The 22,970-nt window shown below is 42.1% G+C and overlaps 1 protein-coding gene across 14 annotated transcripts in view; it reads left to right on the forward strand.

Annotated features, from left to right (window-relative positions):
• OSBPL6 (oxysterol binding protein like 6) overlaps positions 1–22,970 on the forward strand; it is a 241,267-nt gene that overhangs the window by 160,309 nt on the left and 57,988 nt on the right. For 7 of the 14 annotated variants that reach the window (XM_056110115.1, XM_056110113.1, XM_056110116.1 and 4 more), the window contains 7 exons: positions 7,447–7,539; positions 11,995–12,099; positions 14,437–14,559; positions 17,219–17,272; positions 18,338–18,451; positions 18,549–18,719; positions 21,054–21,186. In XM_056110115.1, the coding sequence (XP_055966090.1) occupies positions 7,447–7,539; positions 11,995–12,099; positions 14,437–14,559; positions 17,219–17,272; positions 18,338–18,451; positions 18,549–18,719; positions 21,054–21,186 (793 nt within the window). The remainder of the gene's footprint in view (positions 1–7,446; positions 7,540–11,994; positions 12,100–14,436; positions 14,560–17,218; positions 17,273–18,337; positions 18,452–18,548; positions 18,720–21,053; positions 21,187–22,970) is intronic. The other 7 variants (XM_056110119.1, XM_056110122.1, XM_056110123.1 and 4 more) reach the window with 2 other exon arrangements.

A 22,970-nucleotide genomic window follows, 5' to 3' on the forward strand; every position in this document is an offset into this window, starting at 1 on the left:
ATCATCATGGAGTTATGTTTAGGGAAGTTTAACCCAGATGTATTTGATAGAAGATTTGTTTTCCTCCTAGGTGTGTATAATGTGTTGGAATAGTTTGGGGTTATTACTAATTAGATTTATGTAATTTAACTTGAGGTGGATTGAGTCATTGTAGGAAATTTTGAATATTTTGGAACTGTTTCTTTTTTTTTTTTAATGTAGGAGTGCTGCTGTTTATCCAACCACTGATTGATTAGCTGATTGAATTGGGCATGAACGTCACCTTACTTTTTTTTTGTTTCATTTTTTATAATTTTATTTATTGAATCACCGTGAGAAGAGTTACAAAGCTTTCGGGTTTAAGTCTTGGTCATACAATGAAACACCCGTACCTTCACACAGTGCCCATTCTCCACCCCCCCCAAACCCCAGTATACCTCCATCCCACACCCTTCCCCTACCTGTGGGGCAGATAATTTCCACATTACTCTTTCACTACTTTGATTACATTCAATATTTTGACACCAGACCCACCATTATTATTTGGGATTTTACCCCAACACTGAGATCTACTGAAAAGGCAATAGTAGACAATTTGTCTTCTATTGCTCATTATGAATAACATATGATGTTGCGTGGCTGCAGCAGTGGCCACGTGATTTTGAAATTCTGAAATTTTAACAAATCTGGAGGGATTTCTTGCCAAAACCTGCTGGGTTCCGAGATATTTTTCTGAGTCTCTGGGATCATGGCCATTAAGCAGCTTGATCAGGAGCCTTAGAGGCTGTTCATGGGCGGCAACTTGGGGTTTTGTTGGGATGGGGAGGAAAGGACTGGCTCCAGCCCCATCCCATGAGGCCCCACATGTCTAGTCCACTGTGGGCCCAAACTTGACTGTCCAGTGACCTCTGGAGGATGGCAGCCATTGGGTCGCCAGGGGGAACAGACCAAGGCATGGAACCTATTCCCACCTGGTATGTCCCAGCGCCTGTATCCTACTTCAGGGACTGGATGCATTTCTGCCAAAAGCCATTGAGTTTCGAGATTTGTTTCTGAGTCTCTGGGATCATGGCCGTTAAGCAGTTCGATCAGGAACCAGAGAGGCCATGCCTCCAATTATATAGCTGAGCCGGAGGTGGTTTGTGGGTGTGTCTCCCACATACCTAACTTTTGGCCATTTACTTTCTTGGTAAACTTTGACCCAAGTTTTTGGGGTCTGGCCAAAGGCACAGCAGCAATTTTGGGGTATCTGGAAGTCTGAAGGTGTCATCAGGCTGCTGATGCACTCACCTCACAGGTACAGATTGACCTGCTGGGGCACCATACCCCCAGGGAACTGTTTCTTTTTTTTTTTTTTCTTTTTTATTAGTGAAACACCATGAGGTACAGTTGTAGATTTACAAATTTTTGTGCTTGGATCTCGGTCATACCACGATCAAATACCCATCCCTCCACCAGTGCCCATTTTCCACCACCAGGATAATATCCTTCCCCCCCCATCCTCCCATCCCCCCATCCCCCCCTGCCACTGTGGCAGGGCATTCCCCCCTGTTCTCTCTCTCCTCCTGGGCGCTGTGATCAGCCAAAGAGGCATTGAGTGGCGAACATGTTCAGTCCAGTCTACTTTCAACTTGCATCTCCCCTTCTGGGAGGATCCTCCAAACACCCTCCACTTGGTGTTCCCCTTTCTATCTGAATTGTCCTTTCCCCTAGAATACCCAGCTGGCCTCTAAGTTATGGAGTAATTCTCCTGGTGTTGCTCTCAGCTATTCTTGGGTATTAATCTCATATTTTATTATTTTATATCCCCCAGATGAATGCTATCTTTCTATGTCTATCCCTCTCTTTCTGACTCATTTCGCTTAGCATGATACTTTCCATATTGTACCACTTGTATGTAAAGTTCATGACTTCATCTTTTCTAAGAGCCACATAGTACTCCATTGTGTAGATGTACCAAAGTTTCTTTAACCGAACTGTTTCTTTTTTAAGAATAAGCAATACAAGAAAGGTAGTATTATATGTAATCAAAATTATTCAAATTAAGCACAATTATTAGTATTCTAAAACAGCAGTTCTCTGACATTTTTGTTTCCAAAATCCTTTAAATTCACAAAAGGATTAAAGATTTCAGAGATTTTTTTTACATGGGTTATATCTATCAGTATTTAGTATTTTAAAATGTAAATGGTAACATTTAAAATCTCAATTTAAAATAGTAGACTTACTAACCTAAATACAAACATTTAAACATTTTTATTCAATCTCCATGATTTATGAAGCTTTCCATGATTGAGTTTCGGGCACACAATGTTCCAACACCAAACCTTTCACTGGTGTCCACTTTCCTCCACCAATGACCCCAGCTTCCCTCCCACCTGCATCCTGCTCTATGCAAGCACCTTTCCTCCCCCCCACCCCCCGCCCCTTCAGTCATTAAGGTTTGCAGTCCTGTTCCTGATCAGGCTTTATGCATAGTGCTTTGCCATCTTTTAGAACCCTCTCTTCTTTCAGAGTGACCACTTACTCCCACCATTGTTATACTTCACTTACTTCCCATCCAGTACCCCACTCTACCCCCAGAAGGGAGGCTTCCCACTGAAAACTAGTTTTCATGTTCTTCATTTATGTTGACTCTGGGCATTTGTTATTCCTCTCCATGTTTCTTTATATCCACATTTGAGAGAGATCATCCTCTGTCTGTCCCTCTCCCTCTTACTAAATTCACTCTGCGTGACTCTCTCCAGGTCCATCCATAGAGCAGCAAATTGCATGATTTCATCTTTTCTTACAGTCACATAGTATTCTATTGTGTATATATACCATGGTTTCTTTACCCAGTCAAAACATTTCAATGTAGTTATTATTTTGTGTGTGTGTGTGTGTGTGTGTGTGTGCGCGCGCGCGCACGCGCGCGCCACACTTAATGGTGCTTAGGAACCATGCAGTGCTGGGAATCGAACCAGAAGCTCCTGCACGCAAAGCCTGTGCTCCAGATCTTTGAGGCATCTCCCTAGCCCACCACTTCTTATTTTAAAGAGAATATTTTCTAAAGAAGTGTTGGTGAGAAGAATGGTATCATAGCTTTTTTTAAAATCTTCTTGATGTCAGGCTTAATAGAAAACACTTTGAGTCTCCCATCAGCTTCTACTTGATATATTATAGCATTAACTGTTCTGTACCTTCTGCAAAACCCCACTGAATGTAAGTGAGAAAAGGAGCACGAGAAAGGCAGATATCGTGGTGATATCATTGTAAAAAATAGTTTTCTGCCTCTCAGAGAGCCTGAAAGGCTCCCGGGACCTGCAGGGTTCAGACCACTGTGTGAGACTTCAGCTCCAGAAGTTAGCATGTGGGAGACAAGTAACGGGTGTGGAATACAATTATGATGTATTCTTGTGTTTTAGTGAAACTTTTTATAAGGAGCATATATTACTTTTGCTATTTTAAGACCAAGAAAAAGACAATGAAAGGGTATAAGAAGGAAGATGACTATATCCTTAAAAGACAGTAATAACTTTGAAGGTTTTTTATAGGTTATTGTTACTGACAGGTGAATGGATTCAGAGATATGGCACAGCAGGTAAGGCGTTTGCCTTGCATGCAGCCAACATGGCCGACCCGAGTTCTATTCCTCTACCCCTCTCGGAGAGCCCAGCAAGCTACCGACAGTATCTCTCCCACACGGCAAAGCCTGGCAAGCTACCTGTGACATATTCAATATGCCAAACACAGTAACAACAGGTCTCACAATGAACACATTACTGGGCCCGCTCGGAGAACTTGGTGAACAATGGGAGGACAGTGACAGTGTTAGTGACAGGTATAGAACCCACAACTTCATACAATGAGTGTATGAAAGCATACACATATTACTGAGCTACATTCCTGGCCCTAAAATTTTTGTTTCATCAACAATAAAATCCTTATTTGAAGGTTGGAGAGATAGTACCATAGGTAGGGTGTTTGCCTTGCACGCTATCAGCCTTGGTTCGATCTTGGCACCACATATGGCCCCTGGTGCCCAGCCAGGAGTGATTCCTGAGTGCAGAGCCTGGAGTAAACCCTGAGAAAATCTGGGAGTGGAAAAAGCACAGCCCTGGCTCATTCTTAAGTTATGCCTGAACATCATAGCTAGGAATATGATATTCCTATATAAAGTTAGGAATATAAGGTTAGGAATTCTTGTTAATCTGTGCCCAACTTTATAGTTCCTCCAAAACCTCTGTTGTTATATCTCTAAGACTTCCAAATTGGACAAATTAGAATGATTCATGAATCGTGCCCATTTTTTGTGTCCATTTGGCCAATGTGAGTTTGATTCCTCCACCCCTCTCGGAGAGCCCGGCAAGCTACCAAGAGTATCTCGCCCGCACAGCAAAGCCTGGCAAGCTACCCGCGAGTATTTGATATGTCAAACACAAGTAACAACAAGTCTCACAATGCGGATGTTACTGGGCCTGCTCGAGCAAATCGATGAACAGCGGGAGGACAGTGCTAATAAATAACTGAAAATGTGTATTTAGGTAGGCTTTAAATATGTGTGACCCAATGTCAGAGAGATGGTACAGGGGTTGAGGTGCTTGCCAAGGTGCATGCAGCCAGTCACAGCTTGGTCACCTGAGCACCAACAGGAGTAATTCCTGAACAGGGAGCCAGGAAAAATCTCTCAGCACACTTTGCATGGCCCCAAAACTAGAGAAAACAATCTATGCAGACCCCTTGTTTCCAAGGCATTAGGAATCAATAAAGGAATAAAAGTTTAAAAAGGAATTAAAATAGTTTGCCTCTGGTTAATGTATAATTTTCTTTATGAAAAAGAAGTTATTAATCTAATAGTCTATAAGTAAGGTATCAAATATAGAGACTATAATAAGTAAATAGCAACTTGGTCTGTGGAATCAATGAAATAGTATAACTAGAATAAAAAATTGAAATTTTCTTTTCAGCCTATATCTGAATGTTGATTCTGTTGAGTTATTTCTTTGATGACTTTCAAATTTCCTTAGAGAAAGTGATTCCCTCCACAAATATCTAAGTAAATCTATTTATTGTACTAGAAAATTAGAAAATGCTAAGAATAGAATTAAATCACCTATAATAACTCCCACTTTTATAGTTACAAGTTAACATTCTGTTGGGTTTTCTTGGTTTGTTTTGGCAGCCACCCCTGGAGGTACGTCAGGGACTGTGCAGTGCTGGGGATCAAACCTGAGACGACTCCATGCAAAGCCTGGGCACTAACAATTCAAGTTATTTCCCCGGCCCAACATTTTGGAATATACTTTAATTTTATGTACAGCATCATTGTATGCTACAGACTTTTTAGTTGCCTGGTTTTATAAATGGAATATCCTGAGTATTTTTTGCATATGAATGTACATGTTTATATTAGTTTGGATCACGTAAGGTTGTTTTCTCTTAAGTCTATAGAACTTCAGATACTTCTGTTTGTTTTGGTATTGGGCTTTGGGCCACACCCGCTGTGCGCAAGGCTTACTCCTGTCACTGCGCTCAGTATTGGATGCCAGGGATTGAACCTGGGTGGGCCACCCAGGTACATTGCCCCTGCAAGCCCCTTTCAGATACTTTTTTTTTTTAATTTTTGAGTCACACCCAGCGATGCTCAGGGGTTATTCCTGGCTCTGCACTCAAAAATTACTCCTGGCACTGCTTGGGGGACCATATGGGATGCCGGGGATCGAACCCAGGTTGGCCACGAGCAAGGCAAACGCCCTACCCGCTATCACTCCAGCCCTATCAGATACTTTTTATAAAAAAGTACTTTTTATACTTTTTATACTATAATAAATACATATTTCAATATTAAATTTGATTATTTCCTCTGGGTAAAGACTTAGCTGGAGGGTTGCTGGGACAGTGAGTCTTTCCCAGAGGTATTTTTGTCTATTTATTTATATTTTGGGATCACACCCAGTGGTGCTCAGGTCTGTGCTCAGGCTCTGTGCTCTGAGATCACTCTGGCATCACTTGGAGGATCAACAGTATGTAGTTCTGGGGATTGAACCAGAGTTGCCACCACAAGCACGTGATAGGCAAGCACCTTTTCTTTGTGTCTCTGGCTCATCCCAAAGATCTTTTGCCTTTTTTTTCCTTTTTTTTGGGGGGGAAGAGGAGTTCACACCTGGTAATGCACAGGGGTTACTCTTGGCTCTGTACTCAGGAATTACTCCTGGCAGTGCTCAGTGGACCAAATAGGATGCTGGGAATTGAACCCAGGTCAGCCGTGTGCAAGGCAAACACCCTACCCACTATGCTATCGTTCCAGCCCATCATCCCAAAGGTCTTGAGTGTAATTGTAGATTCTCTCTTTAGAATGATTGTATCTGATTAAGACTCCCTTTCCCCACACCCTGGTCTATTCTTTAATATGACAAGTACAAACAAAAATTTTTTTTTGCTGTTTTATTTTTATTTATTACTGAATCACTGTGAGATACAGTTACAAAGCTTTCATAATGGAGTTTCAGTCATATAATGATCAAACACCCATCCTTTCACCAGTGCACATTTTCTACCACCAATGCCACCAATGTCCCCAGTATCCCTTCCACTATCTCTACCCTACCTCATCCCTGCCTCTAAGGCAGGAACTTTCCTTTTAACTTTCTCTTTACTTTTGGACATTTTGGTTTGCAGTATAGTTACTGAGAGGCCATCGTTTTTGGTCCTTAGTCTACTTTCAGCACTTCATTTCTACTTCCAACCATCATTGAGTTAGCGGTCCTTTCTCTGTCCCAACTGCCTTCTCCTCCAGCACATGAGGCAGGCTTCCAACCATGGAGCAGTCCTCTTGACCCTTGTCTCTACTGTCCTTGGGTGTTAGTCGCATACTATACAAATTTAATGTCTTCAAACTCTTCTGAGATTGAGACTGAACATCTCTCCAATATTTGTGAGTTGCCTGCTTTTCTTCCAGAATGTCGTCTTTCTAACGGTTGGTACATTTACTGCTTTTGTAATAGAACTCTACCATTGATTGCACCTTTGTACCATTGATTGCACCATCGATCTACCTTTGAATGATTTTCTTCTTTGGAGAACTTTGATATGAACTAAACAGAATTAAGTCTGTTGGCCTTTGGATATAGACTTTTTTTCCCTGCTATTAAAAAGCCGAAAATTTTTCCTTAGGGCTCCTGGTCTAAGTGGTAGATGTGTTGTTCTCCTGAAGTTGAAAACCATTCTGACTTACCCTGTGCCTTTTCAAATTTGTGTCCTCACGTTTTTCATCTAAGACTGAAGCCAACTCTGTGCCCGATCCTAGCAGGGCCAGCCAAGCCCTCCTCTGCCTTTCCCACAGATGTGCCTGCCTTTGGTTTCTCCAGGAACATGCTGCCCCTCCCATTGTTTGCTCCTTTCTCTGTGGCCTGTGTGCACTTATCCTCTTGCCTGTGCCAAGAGAAGTGGATTATCTGACTCTGAGTATGTTTCATTGACTTTCAGGGGACCCACATCCTGGAGAGAACAGCCTCCTCCAGCACGGAGCCCTCTGTGAGTCGGCAGTTGCTAGAGCCTGAGCCGGGTCCTCCGTCCAAGGTCAGTGATGGGATGGGGGTGGAGCAGTGGTGCCTTAGGTTGCATTGAGCCTTTTGGGGGGAAGCTTCATCTCTGACACTTTGGAACAGCTGTGCCCCCCCTAAAAGGACTGCATTTGTGCTTTTTCCAGCTCCAGTATATTAGGTTTCCTGCCCTGTGTCAGGAAGAATGGTAGACTTTTTTTGGAGAAAATATTCAAAGTTCCGGAATTTTCTTTAAGTGGGTGAAGGCAAGAGAAGCTGTTGTCATAGGAAGAATCACAAATCAACAAATCACAAATCATCCTGTTATTCGTCAATTGCCTCAAGCAGGCCCCAGTAACGTCTCCTTCATCCTAGCCCTGAGATTATATTCAAGGCTCTTTAGGAGAATGAGACCCATCATTGTTACTGGTATTTGGCATATTGGGTACGCCAAGAGGAGTTTGCCAGACTCTGCCCTGTGGGCAGGCTACATTTGGTAACCTGCCAGTTTGTCCAAAGTAGGAATGAGATAATAAGATGTCATAATAAGATGTCATAGGAAGAAAAGAGCAAATATTTCTATCTCATGCAAAAATAAAAATAAATCACTACAGACCAGAGCAGTAGTACAGCAGATAGAATGCTTGCCTTGCATGTGACTGATGCAGCTTTGATCCCCTGTACCTGTATGGTCCCCTGCACCCCATCTAGTCCTCCATGCACCACCAGGAATTATCTCTGAGTTCAGAGCCAAGGTCAAGCCCTGAGAACCACTGGGTGTGGCCTGAAAAGCCAAAAATAAAACAAAGCAAAAATAAATAGCTGCATCCAGCAATAATTAAAAAGCGAAAAAACAAACAACAACAAAAAAACCACCAGCAACCATGGATGCCCATGCAGAGCGCACCAGGCATGATGATGGCAGCTTCAGTACGTGAGCCCATTTCCTGCAGTCCTGATGAACAGCTCATGCATCATAGATAGTTCTTACACATTTTAAATGATTGGAAATCAGGACTTACCCAAAGTGAAAAGAGAGAGAGATGAAGCAAGGGGAGGAGGGGGAGAGGGCCACTAAGAGGCAGCACAGGGAATCAAACTTAGACATATTTAGCTCTGCCCTGAGGGTCAGACCGTACCTTACCCACTTGCCCCGGCATCTGCCTTCCTAGAAGAGAACTCTAGCAGAACACTGCAGGTTACTGATTAAGAGAGGAAAGGTCTTAATAGCTAAGGGGGAAGGGAAGGTGGTGGAGGGATTTGGATACTGTGGTGGTGAGCAGAGCTTGTAACATTATACCCCTAAAATACAAACATTTACCTGAATAAAATTTAAACCCCCAAACCAAACCAAACCTTTTCAGTTTCAAGGGAGTCTCTGTTTCTTCGCCTCCACAATTTATTCCCTGGACTAGCAAAACATCTAAATCTACTGATATTGAATGGCAAAACTCTTAAAAAATAGTCAAGGAGATTCTATTCTAATAGCTCAGGTTGATTTCAGCTAGCTGGATCCATGGCACCCCTGCCAAGCAACTTGGAAAATAGAATGCCTGGGGGACTTGGAATTCACATAAGAAAATTGCTGCTTCAGTTCCAAAGCAAGTTAATTTGTAAGTAGCTGCGACTAAACCATCTTTTCCTGTGTTCAATAGAACCCTCTAAGAAAGAGACACTGTACTCTTTATAACCAGTGTGGTGGTAAAAATCTGCTTGGACCTCTTTTTATTTTGAAGGTATTATAAACTCTATTGTTTATTTCTCAAACAGGAGGAGACTGTTAAATGCAGGAAGGGGGGCAGTTACAGAACTATAAAAATAATTTGGAGAGAATGGAAATGATTTGGTTTCTATTTGAGTAGCAAATAGAGAATGCCTGCTTGGTAAATACAACTGGCAATCTCTTTGAAAGTATCAGTTCTCTCTTCCAGGTAGCCAGTGGAAAGAAAATTAACAAATATAGGACTGGAAAAGAAACTGGAAAAAACTGGAAAAAACTCACCCTTATTGAGTCTCATGCATTGTGTACCAGGAATAGCACTGGTACAAACCTTCTCTCTCTTAGCCCTCAACTCGATGACATGGGCACAAATGTCGTTCTTTTCACTCCTGTCAAGGAGAACAAGGCTTAGAATATAAGTCAGCATGTCCGGACGCAGCAGGGAAGTGTGTGATAGCTAGAGAGTGCTAGTCTGAGATGCACAGAGAAAGGAAGATTTGGATATCTCAGAGAATGAGACGCAAGTGGGAAAGGAGAAGTGTTGGTGTTCAAACCACAATTGGGCCAGGATATGGCCCAGTGCTTATGAGTACCTTGCATGTGAGATTCTAAGCTGGATCCCCAGCACCACACACAAAATGCAAATAAGGGACAACACATGCCCAAGACGGGCTGCCTCCTCCTCTCCTGCTGGCTGGCTTTCTGCGAGAGCTCCAGCATCATCTCACTTAAGTCTGTAGTGCCTCTGTGTACACAGTCCCCTTCCCTGGCCGGCTCTTCTGTCCCCTGCTGCTGTGTCCACTTCTCTATCTGGTGCCTGCTCAGCCTCTCCCTTCCTTTCCTTCAGGTGGCTGAGCTCTCTGATCTTGGAAAGTCGACCCAGGCATCCCCTTCCTGATGCTTGAGTATTATCTCCCTCCACAGCCCGCCCTCAGCCCTGGGTTGTCTTGTACAGCCTGTCTCTTCCCTGACTGGGATTGTTGCTTTATGCTACACTCTTTCTTTTTGTCCCTAGACACATTCTTCTCTAGAGGGACAACGTGAGTACAGGCTTAGGGTGCTTATGATTATCAAGGGAGAGCCCTGGGGAGTGAAGCAGTGTGTGGGTAGAGATACTGTAGGTGTACGTTTGGCTGGAGCCCCCTTGACTCTGATCCCTGTGAGTTCTGGAGCATGAGTTGTGATGCAGAGTTGGTCTCACACATGGAGGCACAGAGGACATTTTGTCCCAAATCTGTATGCCTGTCAGTCATTGGGAGCCCCCTAGGAGGGAGATGCTGCAGCATCATTGCCCCCGTAAAGCCCCTGGTTGGCCACACCACAGTTCCCCATCGAAGGAGGGAATGGTTAGCCCTGGCAGCAGCCTGCCTCCTGCTGGCCGGGATCTCTAGGTCCATGCCTCCATTCACCTTACTCCTCTCAGCTGGAGCCTGCCTTGATTTTGCTGCAGGACTAATCGATTTCTGGTGGTGTCTGTGTATTCCTGCTGACTACATCTTGTGGGGCTCTGACGCCCCATTTGGATACCAAAGCATCTCACCAGCTGGTGGGCTTCTTGGCCTGGCTTGGCACTGGAAATGCTTGATGTGGCATCCACCTGGTACTGCCTCCGGATTTCTTTGTGAAGTTGTTTCACCTGCAGTGGTGTTTACCCCTCCTAGAAACAGGGCACATAGAGTTCACCCTGGAGAAAGGAAGCACTTCAGATAAACAGACCAAGGCTGTTTCTCGGTGACACACAGGTTTTAGGCATTGTTATGAGATTAAGAGCATTTTTTTAAATTTCTCTGATTGCCAAAACCTTTGTGTCCTGACTCAAGTCAAGGACTAATGTTTGGATCACATCATTGGCTTTTGATTCTAATTCTGTCCTAAGCAAACCTATGGAAGTTCAAGACTTAAAATTAGTATCAATAGAAATGACGAAAGATATCTTTAATTTTTAGGAAGTAATCTAACTTCCGTAAGAACAGCTTTGATCCTTAAGCATAACAGTGAATTGTATTATATAATGAGATGGACTATTTCATTTCTCACACACCTTATTTATAAAACTATTATCAACATTTATAATTGAAATAGGGAGAATGCTCTTTGCTCTGGCTTTATCCTTTGCCTCTTTGTCAGTTTGACAGCTTATAAAAACAATATTAGGATTTAAAAAAAAAAACCCGGATGGGTTTATTGATACTACATCAGAGGGAATATATTTGTTACCACATTTATGTTTTTAAAAATTACTCTTTTAATTATTTCTGCTAACAGTTTTGTCCACCACTGCAATTAAACTCTGAAATAAGGCAAGAAAAAACCCCACTTGGTAGATACAAGTAGTCACAGTTTTACAGGAAAAGACTGTCATCACATTCAAAGCTTAGTTAGGAAAAAAAACATTTAAAGCATTTGTATGTTTCAATTTCACAAGCAGTTCAAGGTATTTTATCATAAATAATCTAAATAGATATATACACATACACAGAGGATAAATCAAAGACAATACTATCTTTCAAAACAGATGTGGCCAAAATTAAAAATATTGCTATTCTAGTGGTGCTAACCAGGGATGTAGCTACCAGAAATAGACATGCCAGTAAATACAGTTGATAGCTCCCTGAGAAAAAAAGATCTTGATTGAATATATTTACACATATCTGGGGGGGGGGGGGTTGCTCTTAATTTCTTGGTTAAGCAGAACTTTATAAATAAATAAAATCTACATAGAAAAATTCCTTCTCTGTCTTTCTGTCTCTGTCTCTGTCTCTCTCACGCCAGGGATGGAACCTGGGCTTCACACAGGTGAGGCACGAGCTTTACCCTGAGCCACATCCCGGCACAGAAATCTATCATTTTTATGGAAATTTTAAATCTCTTTTTCTGGTAAGAACAGAATACCAAAGATACTGGACTCTTTATAAGATGACTCTTTTTCTTCTATTACACTACTGTGACTCATAAGCTGTGTTCACTTGCTGAATTGCAATTCGTTGTTGAAAAGCCAGAGCACTCTGCTTTGGACTCTGAGTGCCCACGCTGCCTGCACTTGGATTATCCAAAGACCCTGGTATGCAGCCTGATGTGATCCCATCAACCCAATTTTAAAACAAAAATCACTATGGACTGGAGAGATAGTGTAGGGGTGATGCACTTCCCTTGCATGCTGCTGACCCTGGATTTATTCCCCAGCACCACATATGTTCCCTGAGCACCTGCAGCAGTGATCCCTGAGCAGAGTCAGGAGTAAGCCCTGAGCACAGCTAGGTGTGTTCCCCAGCCCTCAATTATATATATATATATATACATATATATATATATACACACATATATATATTTATTAACTGTTTTTATCAGATCAGTCTCTGTCTGACAGTATTTGTCTTCAGGGAGAAAATCATTTCTCCATTGGTTTTCTTACGTCAGGAGAAATTCACAGATCCTTTAGTGTTTCTCAACTTTTTTTCCTGACCATGGCACCCTTTTCACCTTGTTTCCTGCCTGTGGCTCCAGACTTACCAGTTTCCCCCCGCATCTTGTTCCCTGCCCCCCCACTTTTGCTATTTTTATTCCCACGCCCCCCTCCCTCGCCCCAGACTATCCTGAGGACCCCTCAGGATGCCATATGCACCCTGTTGTGACACACTAACTAGACAGTGTTTGCCAGGTCACAAGTTATGTGGGAGCTGTGTGTGTGGGATTATCTGATGCACGGAGCACCCAGAATGTGGCCACAGGCTTGGCAGCTACCACAGAAGCAGGCACAAAGGGCCAGTGATAGACAATCCTGTTCCCTCAGTATTTTCTGATCTTGAAATCTTGCAGAAAACTCTGGAATTTGAAGTTCCCAAAGTTTGACCTACTGTCTCTTTCCTGGGAAATAAATATTATTCTGCACACCTCTAGAAGTCTGTCTTCTTTAAATCAAGTAGCAGATGATGCCCTCCAATTGCACTTACAGCTACTACTACTCCTCTGGATTGTCCCAGTGCCTCCGGGGAGAGGCTGATTTGCCCACTGTAGGAAACGCTGCTCTAGAAGTTTAGGGTAAGCCTCAAAGTCTGAGGCTTTCTAATTTTGAGTGGTAGGAAAGGGCATATAGTAGGGTCATACCCAGTGGTGCTCGAGGGTCACTTCTGGAAGTTGGAATGGGGGTCGGCCACCTGCAAGGCAAGTGCCTTAACCCTTGTTCTCTATCTCTGGCTTTCTTTCTGATTTTTAATATCAGCCACTCATGAAAATTGAATGCAATTGATAGACATAGTGTGTCTCACACACATGTGGGAACCAGGACTGAGTTTATTTTCAACAGAGTTCTGAGAAGGTGCAGTTTTCTAAAGACCAAATTTGTTTTATTTTGGGAAGGCGGGAGACACATCCGGCCATACTCAGGACTTATTCATGGATCTATGCTCAGGGGTCACTCCTGGTGGGCTCAGGGGACCATATGGGATGCCAGGGACCAAACCTGGGTCAGCCGCATGCAAGGCAAGTGCCCTACCTGCTGTACTATCTCTCTGGTCCCCAGAATGTCAGATTTCTGGTTTTGTTCTGTGCTGCTCTCTCCACCAACTCTGGGCTGAACATATGTTTCAGAATGTGCAACTTTAAAGCTTTCCATTATGGGTGTGCATGTGGTGAGCAGAGCATGGGGTGCCATGTCTGCCCTGGAATGCTCACAGCCTTGTCGGGAGGAAGCAGAGCCTACAGCACGGCTCACAGGGTTCAGTGGGGGCGAGCCACTTAGCCCTCCACAGCCTTCTCTGTCTCCCAAGCGGGACATATGCTCTTCATCTGATGTGCACCCTCCTGTCTTATTTTAAAATTTTAAAGTGCTTGCACAGTGATGAACCATCTGAGGGGAAAGTGCATTTAATCCTTCTGAATACCAGCCAATAGAATTCCAGTCCATCCCAAATTCCAGCTCTCAGGAGCCCTCATTCCCCTCTCCCCCCCACCCCCACATACACACACACACACACACACACACACACACACACACACACACATCCCCTCAGGTCTGGCTGCGAATTCATTTTCAGTTCAATTCTAACTGCATAGCTGGGGCTTCCAGTTAGAATTTGCTCCGGAATGTTGTTCATACATCTGGTGGATCAAGTGTTGTTTCAAAAGCAACTTCTACTCAAGAATCTGCTTTAAGTGTGTGATCGAGCATTGAGAAATATGTGATTTGTTTTTCTTCATTTTTTTTTTTTTGTCTAGGAAGCTGACAGCTGGGAAATTATAGAAGGGCTGAAGATAGGCCAAACCAATGTCCAGAGACCAGATAAGCATGAAGGCTTTATGCTGAAAAAAAGAAAATGGCCTTTAAAAGGCTGGCACAAGGTAATGGTTCGGGGAGTTGTGCTCAGGGAATCACACCCTGCTGGAGATCAAACCCATGCAAAACTTGTGCACCAGCCCTTTCTATCATCTGCCCAGTACCAAGTAATATGAATATGTTGTGATGAATCTTCTTTGAAATAAGAGGTGTTTTCAGATATATGTATATGTTCTGTTAGCTGTGTTTATGTTTATTATCCATCCCACGATTACTAAATACTTAGGATTTGTCTAACGTTTTACTGTTGTGATGAAGGTACTTACACATTTCTGTTGAATTCCTTGGGATAAATTAGTCAAATTGTTACCAGAGCAAACAAAAGATGTTAAATCACTCATTTTGACTGTGTGTTTTCTGCCCTTTAAGTTTCATCGTGTATTCCTCACTCCCCTCTCCCACATACCTTTTCTTTCTTCTAGTTTAAATAATGGGAATAGTACTTTGTTTTTGTGTTGTTACAGTTTTCAGGGTGAAAAGTATTCTAGCGATGCTAAAGAGGATAGAGTTGTCTTCCATTTTTAGTATAAGCCCCACACCGACCTCCCCTCTGAAATCACTGAAAAACAGATTCATCTGGTGGCCACATCTGCTGATGGATTTCTTCCATGGCCAATGGATTTGTTACCCAAGTGACCCAGTGCTAGTTGTCTTTTGATTCAAAGTAGAGGTTATGCATAACATCCTTAAGGAAAATTCTTTTCCACTTGAAGGGAAGGATTTAAAAATTAACAGCTGGGATGATTGCCCTGATCCCATGTCTCTGAGGGTGGAAAAAGAAGAGATAAAAGAGGCTTCTGATCAGTAATCCTGCTAACTTGTAGGAAACCTTTCCAGTCCCTCTTGAATGCATAATATTATTCCAATTCTAGGAATCGCTCCTTACTGGTTCTTCTTTGGATTTTGGCCAATGATTCAGAGTTCCTATTTAAAGTCACAGCTTGCCTTTTATTATGATCATACCTCTTTTCAATTCCTAAAATCAGCGGCCTTGCTAACTCCTTCCCATGCCTGTCGATATATCAGTGTTTCTTAGTTTTCCAACTATGGCCCTCTTTCACCTTGTTTCCTTTCGGTGCCCCTGGTCCCTTTCCCAATGGCTCACTTGTAGTCTCATGCTGTGCCCATCTATTTTCACCTGTGATCCCCTTGGAATATCCTGGGCCTGACGGGGAGCCACCTGGCCCCCAGGTGAGAATGCTTCTATAGGCTATACCCTTTAAATTTCTTTAATAAGTATAAAAATAAAACTAGAGAAAAAGAGAGAAAGAAGCACTTTTCTATGAGTTGCTAGCCCTGGTGCTTCTGGTTGATGTTTTAGCAAAACAGGCTGAAACTCTTTCTGGACCATTTTGTATTTCCTTCTCTCCTGGTCTCTAAGACCTCAAGGTGTTTACTCAGGCATCTGCCTGCTTGACTGCCCAGGCCATAGACAGTTTACTGAAGTGTTTTATAACCATAGAGACTTTTTTTTTTCAGTGCTTGCTCCTTGCCCACTTTGAACCTGTAACAAAGGGGTCACTGTGCCTTTCTTTGAGTTTCATGCAGTGTCCCCAAATTTGACTCCCTGCCAGTGTAGCAGCATAGTTCTTGATTCACATATAAAATTTCACAGCAGTGTAATTTTTCATCAGTAGGACAGTCCCTTGTATGTGTGTAGACTAGAGGAGAGCCTTGGGCCCATTGTTTGATGGGCTCCAGTTTTCTCTTGTGAATTGCTCATGGAAAGGAAATCAACATTAAATAGTCCCTCAGTGTTTTTGTAGCAAAAACAACTAAATTCACATAAATTCTATCAGAATCATCTTAGAGGAGACAAAAATTGTCCCAAATGGTCAGAGAGACAGTACACCCGTTAAGGCACTTACTTTGCACTTGGCTAACACAGGCTCAACCTCCAGCATCCCATATGGTTCCCTCAAGTAGGGCCAAAAGTGACCCCTGAGTACCACCCCAGGAGTAAGTCCTGCGCACCACTGGGTATGGACCAAAACCAAATAACAACAACAAAACATTGCTCCAAAACTCTCTCTCCTTGTAAATGTTTACCCTTAATGTAGTTCAGAAACGATTGCCAAACCCTTTAACTAGTTGTGCTTTCTAAAGTGGAGATGCAAACATATTACAAAGGCCACTCTTAAATTTCCCAGGTATTTCATTATTCATTGATTTAGTTCACTGACTTCTGCTACAGACATGAACATTTTCAATAATTAGCCTGGCTTTCCATGGAAAAGCAGTTTACCTGCAGAGTGAAAAATTCCCTGTAGACAAGCTTTACGCAGAATCCCGGTGATCTAACCCAGCTCGTTCTCATTTCTCCCTTCTTAAAACAACCCACTTGGTTCATTCAGAAAGTCTTCTTTGCAAGTCCTCAGTTTCTCTCTTTTACCCACATCCCCTCACGAAGAAAAGCCATAGTGAAAACACCCCCATCCCCATTGTATTATGTGTAAAAGAATCCTAGCAAATTAATAGCAAAACTCATGCTCTGAGTTCTGAACCATTTAATGGACTAACTGTGCCAGGTGACTGGTTACAAACACATGGAAACAATCCTTATGGTGTTGTTTACTAAATTCCAAGCAACTTAGATCCACACTTATAAATGTTTTATATAATTCAAAATACAGACAGTAACTGGAGGTTGTTTGGTTCTTGCAGCGTTTTTTTGTCCTGGATAATGGAATGTTAAAGTATTCAAAGGCACCACTCGATGTAAGTAGCACACAGGACGTGTTTCTAAGATTGATTTAGAATTCTGCTTGAAGTGAGTAAACACCAGTAATACACGCCTTGTGCCATAGTTTCCAGCTTTGTGCTTTTCTGTGCCTGTAATATTTAACAAACTAACAGACCTCCATGTTCTGTGGACGTTTCTGCTGATGTTCGGCTAACATAAAAATCTCAAACTAGGGCATTGAGATTTAATTAAACTATTGTGTTGTATGTTGTTAAAAACAAAATTTTTAAACCTAAAAGTGACAATAAAGTCACCTCTTCTATCTCAAAGAAAATACAAAAATGCTTCTCCCACTCCTCTGTCCCCACAACTCTATGAACTGGGCTTGTTGAGATTAAAAGAAATCTTTGCTTATGTCAGTGTCCTTTTATAAACTGTGTTATGAACTTCATTTTTTATCTGTGTTTGATCTTGGGAATTCCAAATGACTGAGATGATTATGGATTATTCTGTTGTAAAAAGTAGTTATTTTCAAGTAAACCGTGGACTTCCCTCTTTATCAGAATGGTGTCATAGAAATACCAGAAGGCTCAGATTTCAGTTTTGTCTTTGTTTCTTCCATTGAACCAGTTGTGGGCCCTTGAGGAGAAAGGAGTGGCCAGAAGGAAAATCAACCAGCTCGGACTCTGATGCCAGACACCCAGTTCTGCCCTCAAAGCTGGCATCTAGCTGATAACTCAGGCATGATCCGAGTTATAGGTCAGAGACTGACCCTCCTTATTTTAGGAACCACTGAAGAGTTTGCTGGGGGAATAGACTGTACTACCTAGAATTATGAAGAATCAGCATCGTATGTACAGTGGAAACAGAAATAAAGAAGAGTAGTCTTTTTTTATTAAAGTTGATGGGGAGTCTCTGCAACCTCAGCTGTCCTGAAATCAAGAACCTTAACCTCAGAGCTGTAACCATTTCCTCTCATAAAGGAAGTGTGGTATTCCATTTGCCATAAATAAGTTAAAAATGACATTAAGCTCACATCAGTACAGAAATTCACTGAATCATCTGTTGTTTCAGTCTATTAACTAATCTCTTGATTTCAGATTCAGAAAGGAAAGGTTCATGGGAGCATTGATGTGGGACTCTCAGTTATGTCAATTAAAAAGAAAGCTCGACGAATAGATCTCGACACAGAAGAACACATCTACCACTTGAAGGTGCAGTTATTGTTCAGCAAATTTTCTGCTGCTGATAGGCAGTGTTGAGCAGGAAAATGGCTTCATCATTGCTTTCTCCTCTTGTTTGTTCTTTTAGGTGAAATCCCAGGATTGGTTTGATGGATGGGTCTCTAAACTGCGCCATCACCGATTGTATCGACAAAATGAAATTGTGAGATCACCACGAGATGCTAGCTTTCACATATTTCCTTCAACTTCCACAGCTGAGTCTTCACCAGCTGCCAATGTGTCCATTGTGGATGGAAAGGTATGACTTCATGACATAAAAAAAACAGCCTAGACGGTCTTTGGAAAATTAGTCAGATGCATAACTGAGTATCATTGACAGTAATAAGCCCTGACCACAGCCGGATGTGGCCCAAAATTCAAAATAATAATAATAATAATGAATAAAATCAATGTTACAAACCACAGGCATGTAGATAGCTGTGTCTACCTTCATTCACTAATTAATTTTTCTAAGCAGTGGCCACATTGTACTGCACAACAATGCTACAGCTTCTCACTCAGCCTCCAGTGATAATAAACATGTAGATATTTGTGAAGAATTGGCTTCTAATGGATTTGGGTTTGGGAATATTTTGGTGAAGAATCTGCTTCTCTCTCTCTCTCCCTCTCAGATATAAAGAAATACTTATATGAAAATATCATTTACAAAATATTAAAAATATAACCCTCAGGAAGTTGGGGGCCAGAGCCATTGTACAGTCAGTGGGCATATGCCTTGTATGTGGCCAACCTAGATTTGATCCCTGGCACCTGGTATGGTCCCCAGAGTACCACCAAGAGTAATTCCAGAACCCAAAGCCAGGAGTAAACGTGAGCATCACCGGATGTGGCCCCAAAACTAAACCAAATAAACAAACAAAAAAAAACCCAAACAAAAAACAACAACCAAAAACTTCAGGGAATAAATACAAGACTCATCTTACAAGATTCATCTGACCAGGTCCAATGAATGCTGAAAGAGAGAAAAAATTGAATTTTTGCTCTTTTTTTTTTATAAAAATTACTTGTGATATTTTGTTAAATTCTGTATTATGAATTTCACAAACCTCTAATTCTTATATTTTTGTCATTCTGATGGTAGCCTTTCCAAGAACTGTTTTATCATTGCTTTGCTAGGAACAGGGCGCTAGGTCATACTTATACTAGCCAGTGGTGAAATGAGAGTAACAAACGAAGAGGTGAGGGAATTAGGGAACAGGGTGCTTGCAGAGTAACCCCACTCTAGCTGCTTAACTAATACCTAAGTTCTCTGAGCCTCCTCTGTTATCACCCCAAAATAGAATGAATTGCAGAGGTAGTCCTTAAAATTAAACAAGAAATGTGTTCCAGAGGGATGTTTTTGAAAAGTAAATATTTAATGCTTTGATTCGTCCAGGTTCTGTCTGTATCTTTGCTCTGGAATGTCGATAAAATGTGTGTTGTTTTCATCCCTTGTATTATTTATTAAATATTTTGGGTGGTATCTGAGAATGGAAAACTTAAACCAGATTTTCTATTACTGAGTCTAAAGTAAGAAAGCTCTTCATTCCAGTCTTCATAAAAGACCTATTGCTGTAGTTACAAATGATGTATAACTCTAAGATTCATCTCAGTAAAATATCTGCACCGCATTTATCAAAATTCAATCTAGTGAAAAGAGCTTTTATCACTTAGCTTACATTTTGAGTATCAAATTATGAGACTCTTGAACGATCATAGATTTGTGGAACGGTGTGGGAAATAAATAAATCTGGATTTGCTAAGTGTGTGCATCATTCCATTCACATTGATTTAGAAGAAATGCAGTCAGTTGTAATTGAATATAAAGTCAAAGATGAGACTTTTAAAGTTGTTTTTTAGCTTTGGCAGAAGTAAGTTTGTACTTTTAAATCTTTACAGCACTCACCTGGGTACTTCATAACTATTTTCCATTAAATCCTTTTAATCAAATGTGCATGGATAATAACAATTTGTAAGTCTTCTTTTTTATCTATTGTAATCTTTGATAGTCATTCAAATTATTACCAGATTGCTTGCTTCTGGATACTATATTTAGTAATCTCAAGCAATTGGTGAGATCTTGAGCTAATCCTAAAAGGTTAGGGAGCTTGGAAAGGAATGGCACTTAGTTAGGAGTTACATACTGCAATCAGGGCAAGAATTAAATGCAACATATTGGGTACTTTTTAAATATTGAGTTTGTGAGCCGATAGCTCTGTGAGAGTAAGAAGCACAAGACCCTTGAGTCAGCTTTGGAGAGAGCAGCTTACTGACTGTTACTGTCTAAGAATTTGGTCTTTGCTGAGCACCTGCCACTTAGCTAAGTGGCTTCTTCCATATTTTGAGTGTATCCTCCACTTCCTGTTTAAGAATATGATTTCTCTTACATGCGTATTGGTTTGTATATTCATGATGGTGCTTGAGAGTGACTCTAGAGCCTTACACATGCCTGGCACGCACATTACTACCTTCCCACATCCATCCCAACCTCGCTTCTTCATTTGTTGCTGTCACTTTGAGGCTTGTCCAGACCTTGAGCTTTAGTGATCCTTCTCAGCACTGATGTATTCCTCACCTGCTCTATCCCTCACAGGTGCAGCCAAACAGCTTCCCGTGGCAGTCCCCCCTGCCGAGCAGCAGCAGCCTGCCCGCCTCCTGCACCACTGGCCCCAGCAAGGTGGCAGCCTGGCTGCAGGACTCGGAGGAGATGGACAGGTGTGCCGAAGGTCAGTCCTTGCCCGGCGCAGCTCTCGAAGTAAGAAAGAAAAAAGAGAAAAACATAAGGGGAACATCCAGTTGCAGGAGCGCCCCTTCCACCTCCCCCTCCTGACTTTGACTGCCTTTTTGCATTTTCTCCGAGACGAGATGGGTACTGGGATGAGTACAAGGGCGTTGACTCTCCAGAGAAAATGGGGAGGTGGAAGGGCACTGGATGCTGTCCAGAGGAGAGAAATGGGTGTGAATCTGCTGCTCTGCATACAAGAGAGAGCCAGGGGGGATGCCTAGAGATTTCAAGGCCCCTCTCGCTTCTCTGCTCATATGATTTTATATCCACCACAAAATCTACCTCAAATGTCAAAGTTCTCCATATTTATCTTTGATACTTCACCCAGCTCATTAGACATATTTAACAAGGATGTCTAGCTTCAACAACCAAAGTCTTATGTGGTGATGGGAAGCCAGGGTCACTCCTGGCAGTATTCACCCCACGTGGATCAGTAGATCAGTGCTTCCGCCCAGGGTGCCTGGTTGCTCTCTGGTGTTGGATTATGGAATCACCCTGGCAGTACTCACCAGGGGGCGCCAGGGCTTACCAGCGCATCCTACATGTTTAATTATTGAGACTGGAACACTAATAACTTGATATTCTTGACTGTATTTAATTTCACACACTAAAGGTCGATTTAAAAAGTAATGATTTATTATGCAAATCTTAACATTTTCTCACCTGTTCAAAAATCCTAGAAATGTCAAAAAGATTTAGAGTCTCTTTTTCATTCTAAACACTAATTTAGCTGGACTTGGGAACCCATGCTTTGATCTTGGGTTGCTTTGGTATAATGACTCTTAAACATTTTAAAGAAACATTGATTGCAAAAATTTTAGGGAGCTAAGTTATATTAGGTGGTTTTATATTTCATTTTGTCTTTCTGAGCTTTCTCTCGATTCTGCCCAGATTCTTTTTTTTAATGGTTTGGGGACCTTATTCAGTGGTGCTCAGGAATCACTCCTGGATGTGTTCCTGGGATGCTGAGGATTAAACCCAAGTTAGCCACTTGTAAGCCAAGAGCTTTATCCTCTGTACTATATCTCCAGCCTCTCTGTCCAAATTCTTTATTTATTTATTTTTGCTTTTTTGGGTCACACCCAGTGATGCACAGGGTTACTCCTGGCTCTGCACTCAGAAATTACTCCTGGAAGTGCTTGGAGAACCATATGAGATGTTGGGAATCAAACCCAGGTTGGCTGCGTGCAAGGCAAACACTCTACCCGCCGTGCTATTGCTCTAGCCTCCCCAAATTCTTGATAGTTTCCTTGTAAACTGTTTTAGAAACACATGGTCAGATTCTCAAAGTGCCTGTAATTCCTGGGACTGAGGATGTGGCTCAGTGGAAGAGCACTGGGATTGCGTGATTGTGAACTTTTGGGTTTGATTTCCAGCACTATTAGAAATTGTCCCTGAGCACAGCCAATATGACCCAAAATAAAAAAAAAAACAAAAAAAAACAAAAAACAAACAGAATGGTCATAGTTAGGTCCAGAGAGATTATATAGAGGTTAAACCTTGCATATGGCCAAGGCCAGTTTAATCCCTGTTCTCCTGAGCACAGAACCCTGAACACTGTTAATGCCAGGAGTGGCCCCAAACCTCCCAACCCCTACCCCAAACAAAACATGCAATTTTTCAAGTTCCCTTGGGTATGCTTCCTTTGTGCCATGGGCCACAGGAGCAGGAAGCTGAGCCCACACAGTGTGAGATTTTCACAGCTTTCTATGCCAATAGCTGCTA

The sequence above is a fragment of the Sorex fumeus genome, unplaced genomic scaffold (assembly GCF_029834395.1).
Source record: "Sorex fumeus unplaced genomic scaffold, SorFum_2.1 ptg000009l, whole genome shotgun sequence".
Classification (NCBI taxonomy): Eukaryota; Metazoa; Chordata; class Mammalia; order Eulipotyphla; family Soricidae; genus Sorex; species Sorex fumeus.